The sequence below is a fragment of the Cyclopterus lumpus genome, chromosome 4, assembly GCF_009769545.1.
Source record: "Cyclopterus lumpus isolate fCycLum1 chromosome 4, fCycLum1.pri, whole genome shotgun sequence".
Lineage (NCBI taxonomy): Eukaryota > Metazoa > Chordata > Actinopteri > Perciformes > Cyclopteridae > Cyclopterus > Cyclopterus lumpus.
Genome location: NC_046969.1, coordinates 13,685,328 through 13,701,590, shown reverse-complemented (window position 1 = coordinate 13,701,590; position 16,263 = coordinate 13,685,328). Strand labels below are relative to the sequence as shown.

At 39.9% G+C, this 16,263-nt stretch overlaps 1 protein-coding gene across 3 annotated transcripts in view; it reads left to right on the top strand.

Annotated features, from left to right (window-relative positions):
• LOC117729359 (homer protein homolog 3-like) overlaps window positions 1-16,258 on the top strand; it is a 37,454-nt gene extending 21,196 nt beyond the window's left edge. For all 3 annotated transcript variants that reach the window (XM_034530360.1, XM_034530363.1, XM_034530361.1), the window contains 6 exons: window positions 370-378; window positions 2,812-2,948; window positions 6,459-6,615; window positions 9,756-9,866; window positions 11,405-11,485; window positions 12,789-16,258. In XM_034530360.1, the coding sequence (XP_034386251.1) occupies window positions 370-378; window positions 2,812-2,948; window positions 6,459-6,615; window positions 9,756-9,866; window positions 11,405-11,485; window positions 12,789-12,974 (681 nt within the window). In that variant the 3' untranslated portion in view covers window positions 12,975-16,258. The remainder of the gene's footprint in view (window positions 1-369; window positions 379-2,811; window positions 2,949-6,458; window positions 6,616-9,755; window positions 9,867-11,404; window positions 11,486-12,788) is intronic.
• The last annotated feature ends 5 nt before the right edge of the window (window positions 16,259-16,263 follow it).

Below are 16,263 nucleotides of genomic sequence, written 5' to 3'. Positions count from 1 at the left end.
TGAGCTCACTTACTGTGCTCCTCCCAGAGATCGCGTGTCACTCAAACAACATGGGCGGTACCAGGATCCCTTTTTTTAGCCTTCAGTTGCAGTCGCTGCTCCTCCTCATGACTCTTCTTCTTTAATTCTCTCCAAACAAACTATAAATAAAAATTAATCGATACCTGTGCAGAAACAAAGATCAAACAAACTAAGTTGAAAACTTGGTGAATGGTAAAGCTTTCATGAACTAGACATCACTGTATGTATGGTCAAAATAATGGCATGGGTTTATTTATCTATGATCTGCTTTTTTTCCTTATTTCTCCTCATCTGACACTTCCCTCTGCCTTCCACGGATGCATCATGGGACATATGCAAAACCCTCAGCTCTCCCAGGTGCGTAAAAACACACACCCCACAATCCAAAGACAACCATCTTCTTTTATCTAAGGGACTGCGGTGTTCGTAGTCATGCGTCTCAGTGTTGCATAGACTATCATGCTCAATAATTCATCTGGAGTCTGATCAAAGTTGACTTCAGAGCAAATTTAGCTTCAGAGCACAGCTGGTGTTTGCTACAAAAGAGTAAAAAGTTAACGACTGCAACAACGGCACAACATGTAATTTAGTCTGTACAATCTATTGAAAATGTACACAATATGGCAACAAATTCATGTGAATTTACTTCATCAAAATTGAGAAGATCCAGAAGGCAGACTTCAATGATAGCCTGGAATATTCCCTGAGAACAGACGGCACACAGAATTGTCCTTTTTTTAAAAGTTGAAATTCCTTTGAACTTTTGCTAATTGGTTGTTGGTCACAGACTTGTGCTCTTGTGTGTCTGCCTGGTTTCCACTCAGCCTGTTAGCAAACATCATACGGAAAAACTGCTGTAAATTTGTAATCCTATTTATGACTTAAACATGATCCACAGAATGAATTATTCAGAGATACGCACAGCCGATCCTTTGGCTTTGGGGCCGGACTGGAGTTGTCTTGACTTTGATTTTTCCCGTTCTTGGGTTCCTTCCTCTGGACACTTTGCTTGGCTGTGTGTTTTATTTCCATATTCATCCATGAGGTCAGACAGAGAGCTGCTCAGCTATAGATGATATACTATCGTCCTCAGAGAAATACACTCAGGCTTGCTCCAATTATTAATACAATCTTTTTCTATAACTAGTGAGGGGTTGTAATGCTTCAGTGAGGCACTCGGTGGTCGACAAGTTCAGGTTTAGGTTACCACTCGGAAAGAAGAACGACGCTGGGTAAAGAAATGTGCTCAAGTTAATTCATCTGCATGCTTTAAAAAAAAGGAGACTTTCTTTCTCAAACTGAGGAAAATGGTTCACAAAACTGTGAAAGGAAGCATGATCCCATTTCTGGGCAGCAGAGAAGGAAAATATCAAAGCAGATTGGTTAAACTTGAATGTGCCAGGCTGGAGTTAAGCCACCCGCATGTATATGTCATGTTCAAAGTCTCTTTGACATGAGAGGAACCTAAATGACTCTTCTTGTACCGTATCACCATTCAGTTTATTTAACTTTCATGTTCTACATGTATATTAGGCTACTCCTAATGAAGTAACAAAAAGGAAAAGCAAACACTGCTGTCAGATGTATTACGGTTTACTTGATTTATAAATCTCCCAGGGACCAAATATGTTCCCAAATAACTTGATGTCCAAATGTAACAACCAGGCTGCAAACAAGGAATGAGTTGAACCTTCTTAATGTTTCATGGCTGCAGATCCAGTCAGTGTCGGACTAAAGGTCACAGGTGCCATATGTGATATGTTACTCTGAGGCGCCAACTTTCTTAATCTCCTCTCCAAAACTAGCTTTCAAGTTAACTGCATGAGTTAATATTAACTGGTAAGTACTAGTCACTACTTATCGTATCATTATTGGTGATATTATTAAGGGTTTAGTTCATTCTAGAGGTATCTAAAGAACAACTACAAAACAACGGTCAGATGAAACACTATTCAATTATTTTGTTCCCAGCAAAATGAATTTCCATTCTTATCTATGTAAATGATTGGATTATTATTAAAATTATTAATGCTGTCTTTTTTTTATTTGCACAGGAGCAAACTAAAGCTACAGTTTCTGGGTGCTTATCTCATGGTCTTGGTAAATATTTCATACAAAGCACAACTTGGAGAAGAAAACCTCATTTTAAAATCAAAAAGGGGTGAATTAAAATGTATCTGATTTGTTCCTCGCAACGAAAGAGGAAGTTCACAAAACGTCACTATGAAGGGTGACATACATCTACAATCTACAACGGATGAAGCGCGACAAAGTCCTTAAAGTGGTCAGATAAAAATAAAAATGTGAACAACTCGATTCTTCGTCTGCTGAAGAAGATCATGTGATTTGAATAAAAGCTGCAATCAAGCCTCTGAATGGACCTTTAGCTGAGATTGTTAAGATATTATTTTTGATGATGATCTTAATTATCTTTCTTTTTTTTCTTCTTGTTTATAAATTGAGTAAAGATGACTAAAATCGAACTAAAACTAATACGTTTCAAAGGATAAAGACTCAAAATGTAAAGTGAGATGCACAAATCAAGATTTAACGGGCACTTTCTCTGAACGGACTCTGCAGTTTTACTTTTGGGAGGCCAGAGGAGTCGATGAGGATTTAATCCCAAACATAATGAAACATAATCTTTTCCTTAATGTTTAACACTGATAACACAAAATGTTCTCGTACAGAATGAAACTTAATGACGTATGAACGGAGCTGCTGCTGCTCTAACTTTGAACTCGACAGCAGAGCTCACGTCCTGATTGTTTTGTGTCCCTGTTGGTCCAGGACTTGTCCGAGGAGCGCCATTCTCCCCCGCTGCTCACAGTCAACGGGCCCGGCGAGGAAAAGCTGTTCCGCAGCAAGAGTGCTGAAGTGGAGCTGACGGCAGAGAAGGAGAGGGTCAAAAAGATGTTGTCTGAAGGGTAATAACAATGTTTTTAGTGTGTTTCACTTCAGCAGATGAATGTAAAGACCAGACCAGTCTTACAATGTTCAGTTTAGTCTTGAGTTTGGGTTTGTTAGTCTTTTGTATTTTTATTAACCCAGTATGTTGTTGTTTTTAGCAGTGGTGTAAGAAGTAATCAAATCCTTTACTTAAGTAAAAGTACATTTATTATAGTAAGAAAATACATCAAGTAAATATCCTGAATTTGAAAACAGGTTATATTAGATTGTATCTGTCGAACATTCTACACAGGCAGAAAGACAAGAACAAGAGAAACAGAAAAGAGGGGCATCATTTAGCTGGACCTTCTGATGTTTATGGAAGAATATTTAGGCTTTCAGCAAAACATACAGCATAGTAATATTAACAAAAGAACAAACAAAAGACAGAGACATAACAAAAACCAGGGCAGCAGATGTGAGTGAGTGGGAGTACTGGAATGGAAATGTATCTGTTGGAGTTTAGAAAGTTTAATGCTAAGGTTGTGATCCTGTGAGCAGCCCAGAACACTTTGTAGCTCTGTACGGTAAATGAAATGTACCCCGACTGCTAAAAGCCTGTCCTCAACAATTACAAGGCATTAAACTGTAAAGCATTTAAAGAGTGCACATTTAGATCATATTTAAACAAAATGTTAATCTGCCTCATTTCTTTTTCAGAAGTGATTTTAGTAGTTGAGAAAACAAAAACTTTTTTTCTCTGCCCCATGGCTCAACTGTTCACCAAAATTTGGTGAAAGCTGTTGACAAGTTTCTGTGATATCCTTTTTATGAACAAAGACATGGCCTCATTGGCAAAGGGAACACGTTTTGTAGAGACGGCACTTTCTTCTACATCAAAACATACTATTATCCACACGGAGAGACAAGCTTGCACCCACACGACAACGGAGGGCTTTCTGTCTGACATGAGAGCTGCTATTTGAAAACAAGTGACAGAAAATGAAAAGTATTTTGTAAACTGGAAATATTTGTTTCTCAGGTAATGGGAATGTGATGCTCCTCGCTGCAACTAACTGAGACTGTAGTTTCTGTGCAATACAGCGGTTATGATTGTTGTTTTTATAGTAGCAATGTAAAAATAACTATGTGAAAATGCTACGATGAACCTACAGAGAATTAACACCTGAATCTGCAGCTCCCCTCGGCTTAACATAGCTTTATACCAAATTGAACTTAAAGCTGCCCAGCCACAACCTTTGGTTCACTCTCGTCGCTCTCATAGCGGCGCTATCATAGAAACGCCATCACAGCGATGCCATCACAGCGATGCCATCACAGCGACTCTCTCATAGCGACGCCCTCATAGCGATGCTCTCATATCGATGCCATCATAGCGATGCCATCATAGCGACGCTCTCATATCGATGCCATCATAGCGATGCCATCATAGCGACGCTCTCATAGCGATGCCATCATAGCGACGCCATCATAGCGACGCTCTCATAGCGATGCCATCATAGCGACGCCATCATAGCGACGCTCTCATAGCGATGCCATCATAGCGACGCTCTCATAGCGATGCCATCATAGCGACGCCATCATAGCGATGCCATCATAGCGACGCTCTCATAGCGATGCCATCATAGCGACGCTCTCATAGCGATGCCATCATAGCGATGCCATCATAGCGACGCTCTCATAGCGATGCCATCATAGCGACGCCATCATAGCGACGCTCTCATAGCGATGCCATCATAGCGACGCTCTCATAGCGATGCCATCATAGCGACGCCATCATAGCGATGCCATCATAGCGACGCTCTTATAGCGATGCCATCATAGCGATGCCATCATAGCAATGCCATCATAGCGACGCTCTCATAGCGATGCCATCATAGCGACGCTCTTATAGCGATGCCATCATAGCAATGCCATCATAGCGACGCTCTCATAGCGATGCCATCATAGCGACGCTCTCATAGCGATGCCATCATAGCGACGTTTTCATAGCGATGCCATCATAGCGATGTCATCATAGCGATGCCATCATAGTGATGCCATCATAGCGACGCTCTCATAGCGATGCTCTCATTGCGGCACCACACTCACTGTACTCAACCTGCTCGTCACCAAAAAGCAGACAGACACAGTTGAGCTACAACAGGTAGCAGCTAAAGTGACTGAGACCAAAAACAGAGCTAGATATTGGACTTGCATTCATCAGGTGATGCAACCATATCATTTTACAATGTGCTGCTATGTCAATGTTGTGTTCATAACTTGTTTCTGCTGCCCCCAAGTGGCTAAATAAAATCACCTATTGCAGGCTGAAAGGGTACCCGCAGCAGTCTGGTAGCGCACCTCGACAGATAAGGAAGGACTAAGATAAATTAAAAGTGCTCTACTCACTCAAATTACGCCCCTTTTTCCTCAGTTTTTCTTTCATAGCATCACAGCCCGGTGTGTAAGGACAGCTCACTTTAAGCTCTGGAGAAAAATAACAGCGTTGATAAACTAGAAGATCAGCAGTGAGTCGATCTGAAAACGCTTTTCCAGCAAAGCAAAAAGTGTCTTCTGCCTGGTTCTGCATTAGTGTTGGTGTGTAATTGTGTGTCCATGTCTTAAGACCAGCCAGGTCTAACTAGCACAGAATTTCGCTGATTCTTATTATCGTCATCATGGAGCTCATTATTGATTACTCAACCTTCCATCTGAGACCAGGAAGCAAAACATTCCTACCCAGCTGCTTTACAACCTCTTATCCCAACGGTTTTATTTGAGGATTGTCATAAGCCTACGCAGGATTTTTTTCTCCTGTTGCTATGGTGAGTAGATTTATGGATGCCAAGCTGTTAGTTTGGTCGTCATGGTGTGAAATCTCTCTGGTTTATTGAATACTGAATCCTGACCTTTACTGGCACACAGGACCCGATCCGTCTGTCCAACATGTTGATAATGGATAACACGTCACTTGAGTTGGTTTATTTCTTCTGTATCCCAGTTAGCCTTGTGCAGGGTTGCTCTCAAAGACATGAATGACAAGGAGAAATATCTGAGTAATAATATTCAAATTAATTTTTCATTTTATGTTTGTAATTTTGTAAAATGTTAAATATTATATAGGTGGAGGCTTCAAATAAGCCCAGTTGGCTTTTTGTCTCTTCCTGCACTGTGATATTCATTTATCTCTGTTGTGCAAATAAATAAAAAAGACAGAGAGACTTCTCTGAACACATTAAAATACTTGACTTAATGGTTCCTTAAAATATAATAATTCCTCCAAACAGCTGGTGCAGCATGATATCATAACCTCATTATCTTCTGCATCTTCCTCACCAGCAGTGCTTCTCTCTCAGTCAACCAGCAACATGTCTTTAAAGCTGCACTAATCAATAGTTTATATTTTAACAACAATTCAAATGACTGTGAAATGCTAATGGGGTGTTTTCAGATAAGAAGCTCTGATAAACCAACCGCAGCACCACATGGAAATGAATAATGGCGACATTAAGTTAAGTCGGTGTGTTTTCATGACTTCCCCTCAGGTCCATGTGTGAGATAAACCTGGAGGCTGAGCTTTTCACCCTGCAGGACAGTAACTCCAAGTTGGTGGAAGCACTGCAAGAAGCCAACGGCAGCGTGGAGCAGTGGAAGAAGCAGTTGGCTGAATACCAGGAGGAGACCGATCGCCTCAGAGAGCAGGTGACGAATTCATTGGTCAGGAAGGACAGTGTTGAGGTGCTGCTGATCCACTCAGTGGGCCTTTCTGAGGCTATGTTGTGCCTATTCTATAGCATTTATTCTTGCACCATCCCATCATTTGTGGTTGCAACTGACACACCACTAGCAGCTCAGTTTGCAATAAGCCATCTAAATTATAATGCTGTCCCAGTTATGAGGAGACTTGTTTTTTTAATTGGGGACACTTCAAAGTGTAGCATCAAACCTAGTCAAAGGCCATAATTCAATTGTTTATAATCAGTTTGACCCATTTAAACTTACTTTCACCAGAGAGAATAGCATTGAGCATCAGTGTTGTGGCTGAACCTGCAGTTCAAAATAAACTACATTAATAATGAGGTCACCTTTTTTCCTTTCATGGCTTTTTTAATTTTTGCAATTGGAATCGAAGATCCACATTTATGTTGGTATTTGTAGATATTTATAGCCTTCTTTTTTTTTACTATTATTCATGTAAATGGACTTGAGTAGCGTATTAATCAATATTTGACTAGAACTGGAACTATGGTTTTACCTGAAAATGAATCAGAAACGAGTATTTTCTGTTGTATTGTTTTGACTGTGTAGCAGGAGGTGGTCCAACAGTCAGCGCTTTAGTTTCCAAAGCATCATAAGGTAATTCACTGAAATACAAAGATGGCAACTTGCATAAAACAGGATAAACCTGCATAGACTTCTTATTTCATTTCACTGTGCTGAGTTGAGCGTTCTCATATCAGCGCTGCGTTATGTGATGCTCTGCTTTCTATCAATCCACTTCACATCCAACGGATAAAATATAAGGCCAAACTCTCCAAAACAAGTCGCACTGTAAACTTATTTGTCACATTCCCATCTTGTATTGAGGGCATTTACAGCCACTGCACCAGTGATGTGCGGTGACTTTGTGACTTCTGAGGCACTGACTCTTCCAGTCATATTTACAAATATATGAACCCAATGGAGGAGCTTAAATCACCATTCAATTGGCAGCTTGCACAATGACTACTGGTTGTTTTTCATATTTCATATCAGCATTCTTTATACACACACACACACACACACACACACACAGGTAAGGAATACCAATGTATAGTGACTCAGAGAAAAGTAAGAGCGTATTTCCTCTGCACCCTCTGTCTGCTATTAATTTGCCATCGCAATTCCACAATTCATACTAATTTTAATAAAAAAAATAAAATAGGCCATATAGCCTACTGCAGGGTATGCATGGTCTTACTTTTACTTGTAAATTAAGTCCATTTGTCTATCCTTCTGGACAAAGTCCTCCTTATCTTTTAGTTATAAAAGTGTAGGAGAAGAGCAACGGCAGAACAAGCCTAAAGCCGAGGCTCTGCCTCACCTGACCGCACGTCCCTGCACTCAATGTAGTTTGGATATTATAAACCTGATATATAGTATATAAGTAAACTGGTAATTATCATTTACAGTATGCATTACTGAGGGAATTATAAACTAGATATGCAGTAGATGGCAGTAAATTCACTTTAATTTGTATTGCCGTTTATTAAACATTGCGTATTATCAGGGTAAATATTTTGACCAAACTATCACACCTGAATGTGTATGCATATGGTTTACAATGACATATGGTGTCTATTAAAATCAAAGCAGAAATACTGCATATGTTTTTGTTCTACGAAACATTTTCTCACTACGTGACCACTCTGATAGAAACTAGATAGATATTATGCAGATTCTTTTATTCAGACATCTATAACTATCGCACTGAAATCCCCACACAGACTTGGTCTCTTCCAAACTGCAGATGCATTTTTCATCCAGCCCCCTTCTTAGGATATTTCTGTTGACGGGCTCCCGTGATAATCGCAGGGCCAGAACGCATGCATTTCATCTTTAATTTAGAGGGACAAAATCATGCCCTTGGTCAAGCTTAACAAGCCGCCTTCAACGCGACAGAATTAAGTGCCGCCGCAACCGGTCTGCAATGAAACTATAACCGCCAGTGACAGAAAACTGGCCCTTTTTTATTTTTAGCCAACGTTGTGGTTTCATCTATCTCTACGAGTCCAGGTGAAGGTTACCCCCCCAAACACACACTCACTCTGCAGCAAAGTCAACCAGGTGGCAGGAAGTAGAGCAGGCCCCCAGGGTTTGGCAACAGTGTGATGAGGGGAACAGGGATGTTTTTTTCTTTTCAGAGGAGGGGGAGGGGGAGCGTTACAGGACACCATATACTGCCCGCCCTCTTTTTGCCCCATTTAGAGAAAGAAAATAAATGTATGTGTGTGGCACACGTCATAGGGTGTTCTCTGGATTTATAAAATGACACCATACATTAGGTTAATACACGCCTTTCATTAGATAACTGCTATAATGAGATGCTAGTACATCATTCTCCTCATTATAATGGATTTCTGTTGACCCTTTTTCTTTGTACCCGCAACAAGCACTTTCTCATTTTTCTCCTGTTCGTCCATTAGCAAATGAGTGAAATCCTGATTACATATTCTCATGAAATCTGGACAGACCAGCTTCAGACTAAAATAATTATTAAGATAATTCTAATAGATTTTCTAACTCCAGAAGTGATTTTTGTATCATTTTTTTTAGGATCAGAATTAATTTTAAACTAATGTAATGTGAAAGAACCTCTGTGCTTCACTATAACAGCAAGATGAACAGTTTTTTAACATCTTGTTTAACAATTCATGCTTTGGATACGTCCAGTCTACTGCTGACTGTCATTAATCAGGAGAACTATGTTGTTTACAAAGAATACTTTATTTTATATCAATTTTGTTATATTTAATATGACCTGTGTACTTGTTCAAATGCACCTCATCCACAGACCATAATTCCCCAGTTCTCCATGACTTCTGAGGGCTGAATATTGTACTCTTACCAACTCCCAGGCCCTTAATAATGTAGCTCGCCCTGCCTCCATGATCTCTTTCTCCAGTCCACCCTCCCTTGTGGTTGATAGTTGTGGTTTTGAGGACAATGTTTTAATAACTATTTGATGGATTGAAGTGCAGCCTCACAGCGCTGCTAGCATGACTGTCAACTCTTGTTATCTTGTAAAATGTGTTTTTGTTATGTTAATAAGTATATATTAATGGTGTGTTTGTGTGTTCCAGGTGGCAGAGCTAGAGGCCCAGCTGGGGCCTCCTGCTGCTGGTCAGGCGGTTGGAGAGGAGCTGAGTCGATCAATGGAGGAGCTGGAAGCCCTGCTGAGTGCCAAAGATCAGGCAAGACACCAGTTCAGTCCACCCATTACACACTGTCCAAATCCATCTAGCATCCTAAAGGTGTGCACATGCAGCCGACTCATACACCAGCTCACATGATATATTGCCAGTATTTAACTGGATTATGATTGTTTTTTCGGTTTGTGAATATAGAGCCTCAATCTCCATCTGATGTTCATTTATACTAGGAAAAAAGAAGAAGAAAAAAATTCAGTAAAACTGTTAGTGAATGTATTAAGCCAGGTCAGCTGGAAAAGTGCCAATGCTAGTTGGAGTATTTATTCTCTAATTCATCTTTAAAGGGCCAGTGAGTAGGATCTGGTGGCATCTAGCGGTGAGGTTGCTGATTGCAGCAAACAGAAACTTCTCCAGTGTGCCAACGTGTTGGCAGACCGCGACGCAAATGGCTCTTTCTAGAGCCGGGGGTTTACAAATCCTGCTATGGGGAAGGCAGGATCCGCCCGACTCTGCCTCTGATTGACTTACTCTAACCATTCTCACTCATGCCTAACCTAATCAATCAAACCAATTAAGGCAAGAAGTACTAGCCAATCAGAGGCAGAGTGGAGCGGGTCATGTCTTCGCCACAGCAGGATCGGTAATTTAGCCGCCTGTTCGAGGCTACTGTAGAAACATGGCGATGCAACATAGCGGACCCAATCTAAGGTAACAAAAAACACAACAATTCGTATTTTCAGGTGACTATATATGAAAGAAAACACACTTTTTTAATATGATATTCCATTTCAGCCAATAGATCCCCCTTAATGCTACACACCGGCCCTTTAAGGCTTTGAATTAGATCTTTCTGGTTCAGTAATCTTGTTTTTATCTCCACCAAGAGGCAAATACTCAGCAGAATGTTGAGAAGAGAATGTGCTTTTTTGTGTGTTACTTATACCCTTCTAGTGTTTATTGTTATTAAATCCTTAATTTATCTTCACAGCGCTGTAATAGTTTTTGTGGATCATTTAGTTTGGTCAGACAAAGAGAGCTTTTATAAAATACCACAGCATCACAGGATTAATACGAGATAAGAAAAGATGCGGATGTCCAGAGCTGCCAACTACATGTTAAGTGAAATCAGGATTCTGACTCGTCTTCATAACTGATTCCAAGCTGGGCTTTAATATGATGCCAAGAGTATCATCTTGTGAATATTTTGTCTCCGTTTGAGCTAAATCAAATGCATGCTGGGCACGCTCAGCCAAAGCCCATTTTCTCTGGATAAATGAAACGCATATCAAAGTCGCTGCGGTCTTCCAGCCTTATTAACATAATCAAACAAGTTCAAGTTCTGGCAACAGGATTCGTGCAAGGTCACAGTGGTTTTCACAGTGGCTGAATCCCCCCTCCCTGGAAACATCAGGGTGTCACACAGCTTATCACCAGCCTGATAAAGGCCTCTTTTAGAACCACATGAAGTATTTGGGTGACAAATGTCCCGTGATCTGATAAACGAGGATGGTGTATGTGTGGTAAAGCGGCGTGAACGTGTTGTTGTGATAGTTTGGAATTACTGTTTTTTTTTTTTATAGGAAATTTGCAATCTACAGAGCAAAAAAACAGATGTGGGTGAGCTGGAGAAAGAGAGAGAGGAGGCCATGCAGAGACTTCAGGTAAGATGACAACTGTGTTGTTGCCTTCCGTCCAACATCATGTTGCAGTCAACCTGTTACTGGGAATTGGCACATACTTTATTAGAAAATTAGCTAATTAGTTTCTTTATATCATCTTTGAGAAGAAACTTAGCTGCTGTATGTCAAGGTCTTAAGAAGTCCTCACACTTGAAAGAGGAAGGTAGATAAAAGCATTTCATCTTCACTTTGAGCGGAGACATTCTTTTTTATTTTGCCATTGATGCTTGAATTATTTTTATTATATTTTGAGATGATTTTTTTTCCCTCTACTAGTACAATCTGTTTTCTACTCCGCAGATATTCATAGCAGAAATATTCACGGTGTATTTTGTCTTCGCCATGTTACTTTTTTTTTTTTACATTTCCCCATCATGTTGAGGTCTCAGTCCGTTTGATATCTGTTGTCTTGAAGCTTCCTTCTAGTAAGAAACACAGAAATACTGCAGAGTGCTGACCGGCTTACAAACGGTTTCTGATGTTCTCCAATCAGAGACCGCTCAGTTCAAGAGAACTGAGAAAACACCGTATTGGGCCGACATGCTAATGCAGGAGATTGTACTTGATGCATATTGCATAGCCTTAATTAGGTCCTTTATTATTTTAAGAAGTGGTGTCAGTTTTGAATTATGTATATTCATATTTGACCTGTTCTGTCCTTGTGTTCATTTCATAATATATTCATGGGTGCATTTGGCATACATAATGGTCTCATAAAGCACACAATTGCACATTTAAACTTGTGGTATAAACAATTTTAAAGCAAATAAGCCTGTTATAACACTCTCATTTAACTTTATTTTAAAAAAGGCATGTGCCTGGCTATGAAACAAAGAAAGGTGGAGCTTGGATTACAATACATATTTAAATTTAAATTAACAGAAATACACAAATACTGTACAGACAGAGTAAAGGCATGCACTTGGATACATCTTACTCATTATTTTTGCAGATATAAACATTTGTGTAAAATGTCCTGATTTCAAAGTACTTTTTGTCCATCTTGTTTGCCCAACTTTAGACAGAGAAATGTTAAGCAAATCTGTATTATTGTTAGCCCTCTGTCCCACTTAATAATCAGGGAATATTTATGGACAGATGTAGCAAAAAGAACAGAAGGAAACAGTCAACTTAAGGCGTAGTGAATAACAGTACTACTCGGCAAGGTGTATTCCACAAACAAATGTATTATAAACATTTAGGAGCAAAGGTTGCTCATGCTAATGTCACAAAAGGAGAAAGGATACAATTTGGCCAACAGTATTTACAGTTAATGTGTCTGTAGGATCTGGAGAGACAAAACAGCGACTTGGAGGAACGGGTCCAGAGTGCTGAAAAGACGCTGGCGTCTAACCGGGAGGAGCAGAACCAGGCGGAGGTCGAGGTCCGACGCGTCATCGACGTCCTTGACGTCAAAATCTGCGACCTGAACGACTTGAGACAGAGCTTGGCAAAACTCATCGACAAATAGCCACAGCAGCAGTTGGGCTGCATCTCCACAGTCGGCTCTGGTTCCACCCGTGTGGCCTTGATTTGTGTTTTACTGGTTTATCGGCAGAGCAACAATCAAAGCAATGTGTAAGAAAATATACCGGTGTTTACCTTCATGGATCTGTGTTTTTAAGATCAGTGCAGGTAAACGACAGCTATCACAAACCTCTTTTCGGTGTTATGTGCAAAATAAAAAGTCACATTAACACTGCGATCTTGGTATGCTTATCATAAACAGTTGACCGTGTGATCTAACTGGCCACGACTTGTTTTCCCATAGCCGAGTTCCCAGCAGCTGCATGTCCTTCAGCCCCTGAAGAGGATGATATGATATTTACAACAGGTTTTTACTTCGTTCACCATCACCAATTAACACTCTGAAAGCTTTTGATGAATCTGCTCTGGAAGAACAACGTCCTCTTCCTCTTTTTGAGACCATAGCAATCCAGTGTTTTTACCAGGTGGTTTACGATGTAAAATGCTGAGTAGTGTCTGCTAGAAGCTGACGGTCTTTTCAGTGATGGACTCAATTATTTATGATCGTATTACTGATGTTTCAAAAGGATTGAATGATTTATTGGTAGCAAATCATACTCAAATTACCATTTTAAAGATTTAAACTAGCTATTTCGTCATTTTCAACAAGTATCAAAGAAATTTCTATTTTGTGTAAAGTATCTTTTTTTTGTTTTCATACAAAGTGGGCACTCCCCTTGTATTATGTTTTTGTTCCTGAATTAAGAGGCAAGAGTAGCTGTAAAACAAGGAAGTAATCAAAAGAAAATGGCCTGGCGGTGTTTAATATAAGCTCAAGTTCTGTTTTCCTGCAGAGCACAGCAGGACACACCTCAGGACTCGAGATGGTTGTAAAATAACGTTTTATGGACACTTACTTTTTTACTCCTATATTAAACATAAATATTTGACCATAATTCTGGACATATGGTTCATAGAAAAAACAAAGTGACAGTTTTGTTCACTGCAAGTTTGGCAGAAGACTTTTGACACATTACACAGCCGGAGGCCCACACATAATAATAGTCCTGTGTGAATACACCTTTTAGATATGTATTTTCTCATTCTGCGAGAAAGACAACTGGGAACAATCGAGACTCGCTATACGTGCAAAATGTCTGCTTTTACACAATAACACCCTTCCTTTAACACTGTGGAGATGCACCCAGTAGGAGTCTGGTCGGACACACTGAGGCAAAGACCCTGAATAAAGGCAGCTCCAGTTCACCATCAGCAGCCGGGGCCCGTCTAGCCAGAACATCAGCAACCTGCTCCCATTCTTCCTCTTCAGCGTACCACGGTTTTTTTTCTATGAGGACTGCTCTTTTCTCACCACTTTATTCTATTATTCATGTACATTGATGCGTTACTCTGTCAGGATGGGAAATCAGAGATGGCTACCAGCAGAATTTCTGCTATATTCAAGCCGCGTGTGGTAGGTTTGGCCACTTTGACAAGAAGATCAGTGTTTGAAGATCCCGATGCGTCACTGGTCTGTGGACAGTCGCTGCTTTCTCACCCGGCAGAGTTGAACCTGAGATTGCACTCGATTATGTTTGTGCCAAGTTTTGAGTTTGTTTACATGTGTCAGTGTTCACAAAATGATCCAGTCCTGCTTCATGTAATGTTTCTGTGTTGCTCAACACTATCATTTACCAGAATAGTAAATAATAACCCTAGAGAGGCACAACTCATGAGCTCTGCGGAAGCCCTGCTGAGGAAGGTGGAGCTGTGTGCATGCACAATATTATGCAGGGAGACTGCAAGAGTTCAAAAGCACAACTGCAGTAGTTTAGTAAATAGGTACTTAATTCACTTGGCTGTGAGCTTTATATGTAACCTTCTGATGCACAGTATCTTGGTCTTTGCTTCTCGCCCCCTGATGAGTTGATTTCTTCAGTAATATAGGTTAAAATAAGGTGCAATCTTTAGCCGATGATGCAGTATACTGCAAAATCTAAAAGGCTCAAAATGTAATTTAAATCTGTTGTGAAACTACCAGATAATGTACACCAAAACCGTTTACCTGCAGTTATTACTTTGAATGGTATTGTACCATTTTCAACTGATGGTGTATTTCTAACTACAATTTATATTATAGCTTAAGAACATTTTAAAAATATCAAATGGTCAAAAACCTCTACAGTCCAACAAGTCTAATACAGTAATGGCTTAGTGCATGATGTTGCTATTGATCACATTAAGAGTTTATATTGTACCTCCAGTAAATTAAGATTGATGTTTCATCATTTTGACAAGTTACTACACTAACAGTTCTGACCAGCTGCTACAAGCAAGCGTCACTGAATTAGCAATAGATGAGTAGTTTGGAGGTAATGAGAGCTCTGCAAACAAAGCCTGTTCCCATCCATTTCAACAGAGGGGTTTTCTTACCTTTTTTTTTTGTTCGGCTTTACACACTACCAGCCTTTTATCAAGCATGAAGGAAATGGAGGCCATCGGCTCCTCAGCATGAGCTCCTCACAGTTGATGTCAAACACTTTGTCACAACAGCCTTATTCCAGTGTATCATTAATGCCCCAAACCACTTAATACAGAGTGGTGCCCGTATACACAAGAGACCAACTGTTCAACCCAAGAAATTAAGTATTAAACCTCTCTGGATCAATTAAGTCTCGAGTTATTGTACTTAAGGGTGTAATACCAGATCCAAGTGTTTAAAGTACACAATACAATCAGTTGTGTAGACATTTCAATGTTAGTTTTTATCAATATTGTGCATTTACAGATTTGAGGAGATCTCCACCGTATCTTTGAGACTATTTAGGAACCTGTTGGCGATGTACGTATTCTGTGAATTGCTGTGAATTAAAACCGAATAGTTACATCAGCAACAGGTCCCTAACTAGTCTCAGATACAGAGGATTCCTCCTTAAATACACTGGAATAAGGCTTTTTGAAAAAGTTATGGGAGAATGCAGTACCAAAGATGCATCAGTCAGGCAAAAGCCACAACTGGAATAAACAACCTTTGCATGATGCAGAAGTTCATCTCGATTAAGATTTTTTTTTAATTTGTTTCGTCTAACAACCTTTCAATCAAGACTCAATACCTCATTTAGTAGTGGATAGTTTCATTGAAGTATTGGGTCATTGGACTGTAAAACTGGTGTTGTCATTTTACAAGAACTGAATTTGAGGACGTTTGTATGGTATTTGACAGTGAGAAGTTCCTTATATTTGTATAGAACTGTTCAACATTAAAACTGAGGGAGGGCAAGAATCTCACGATT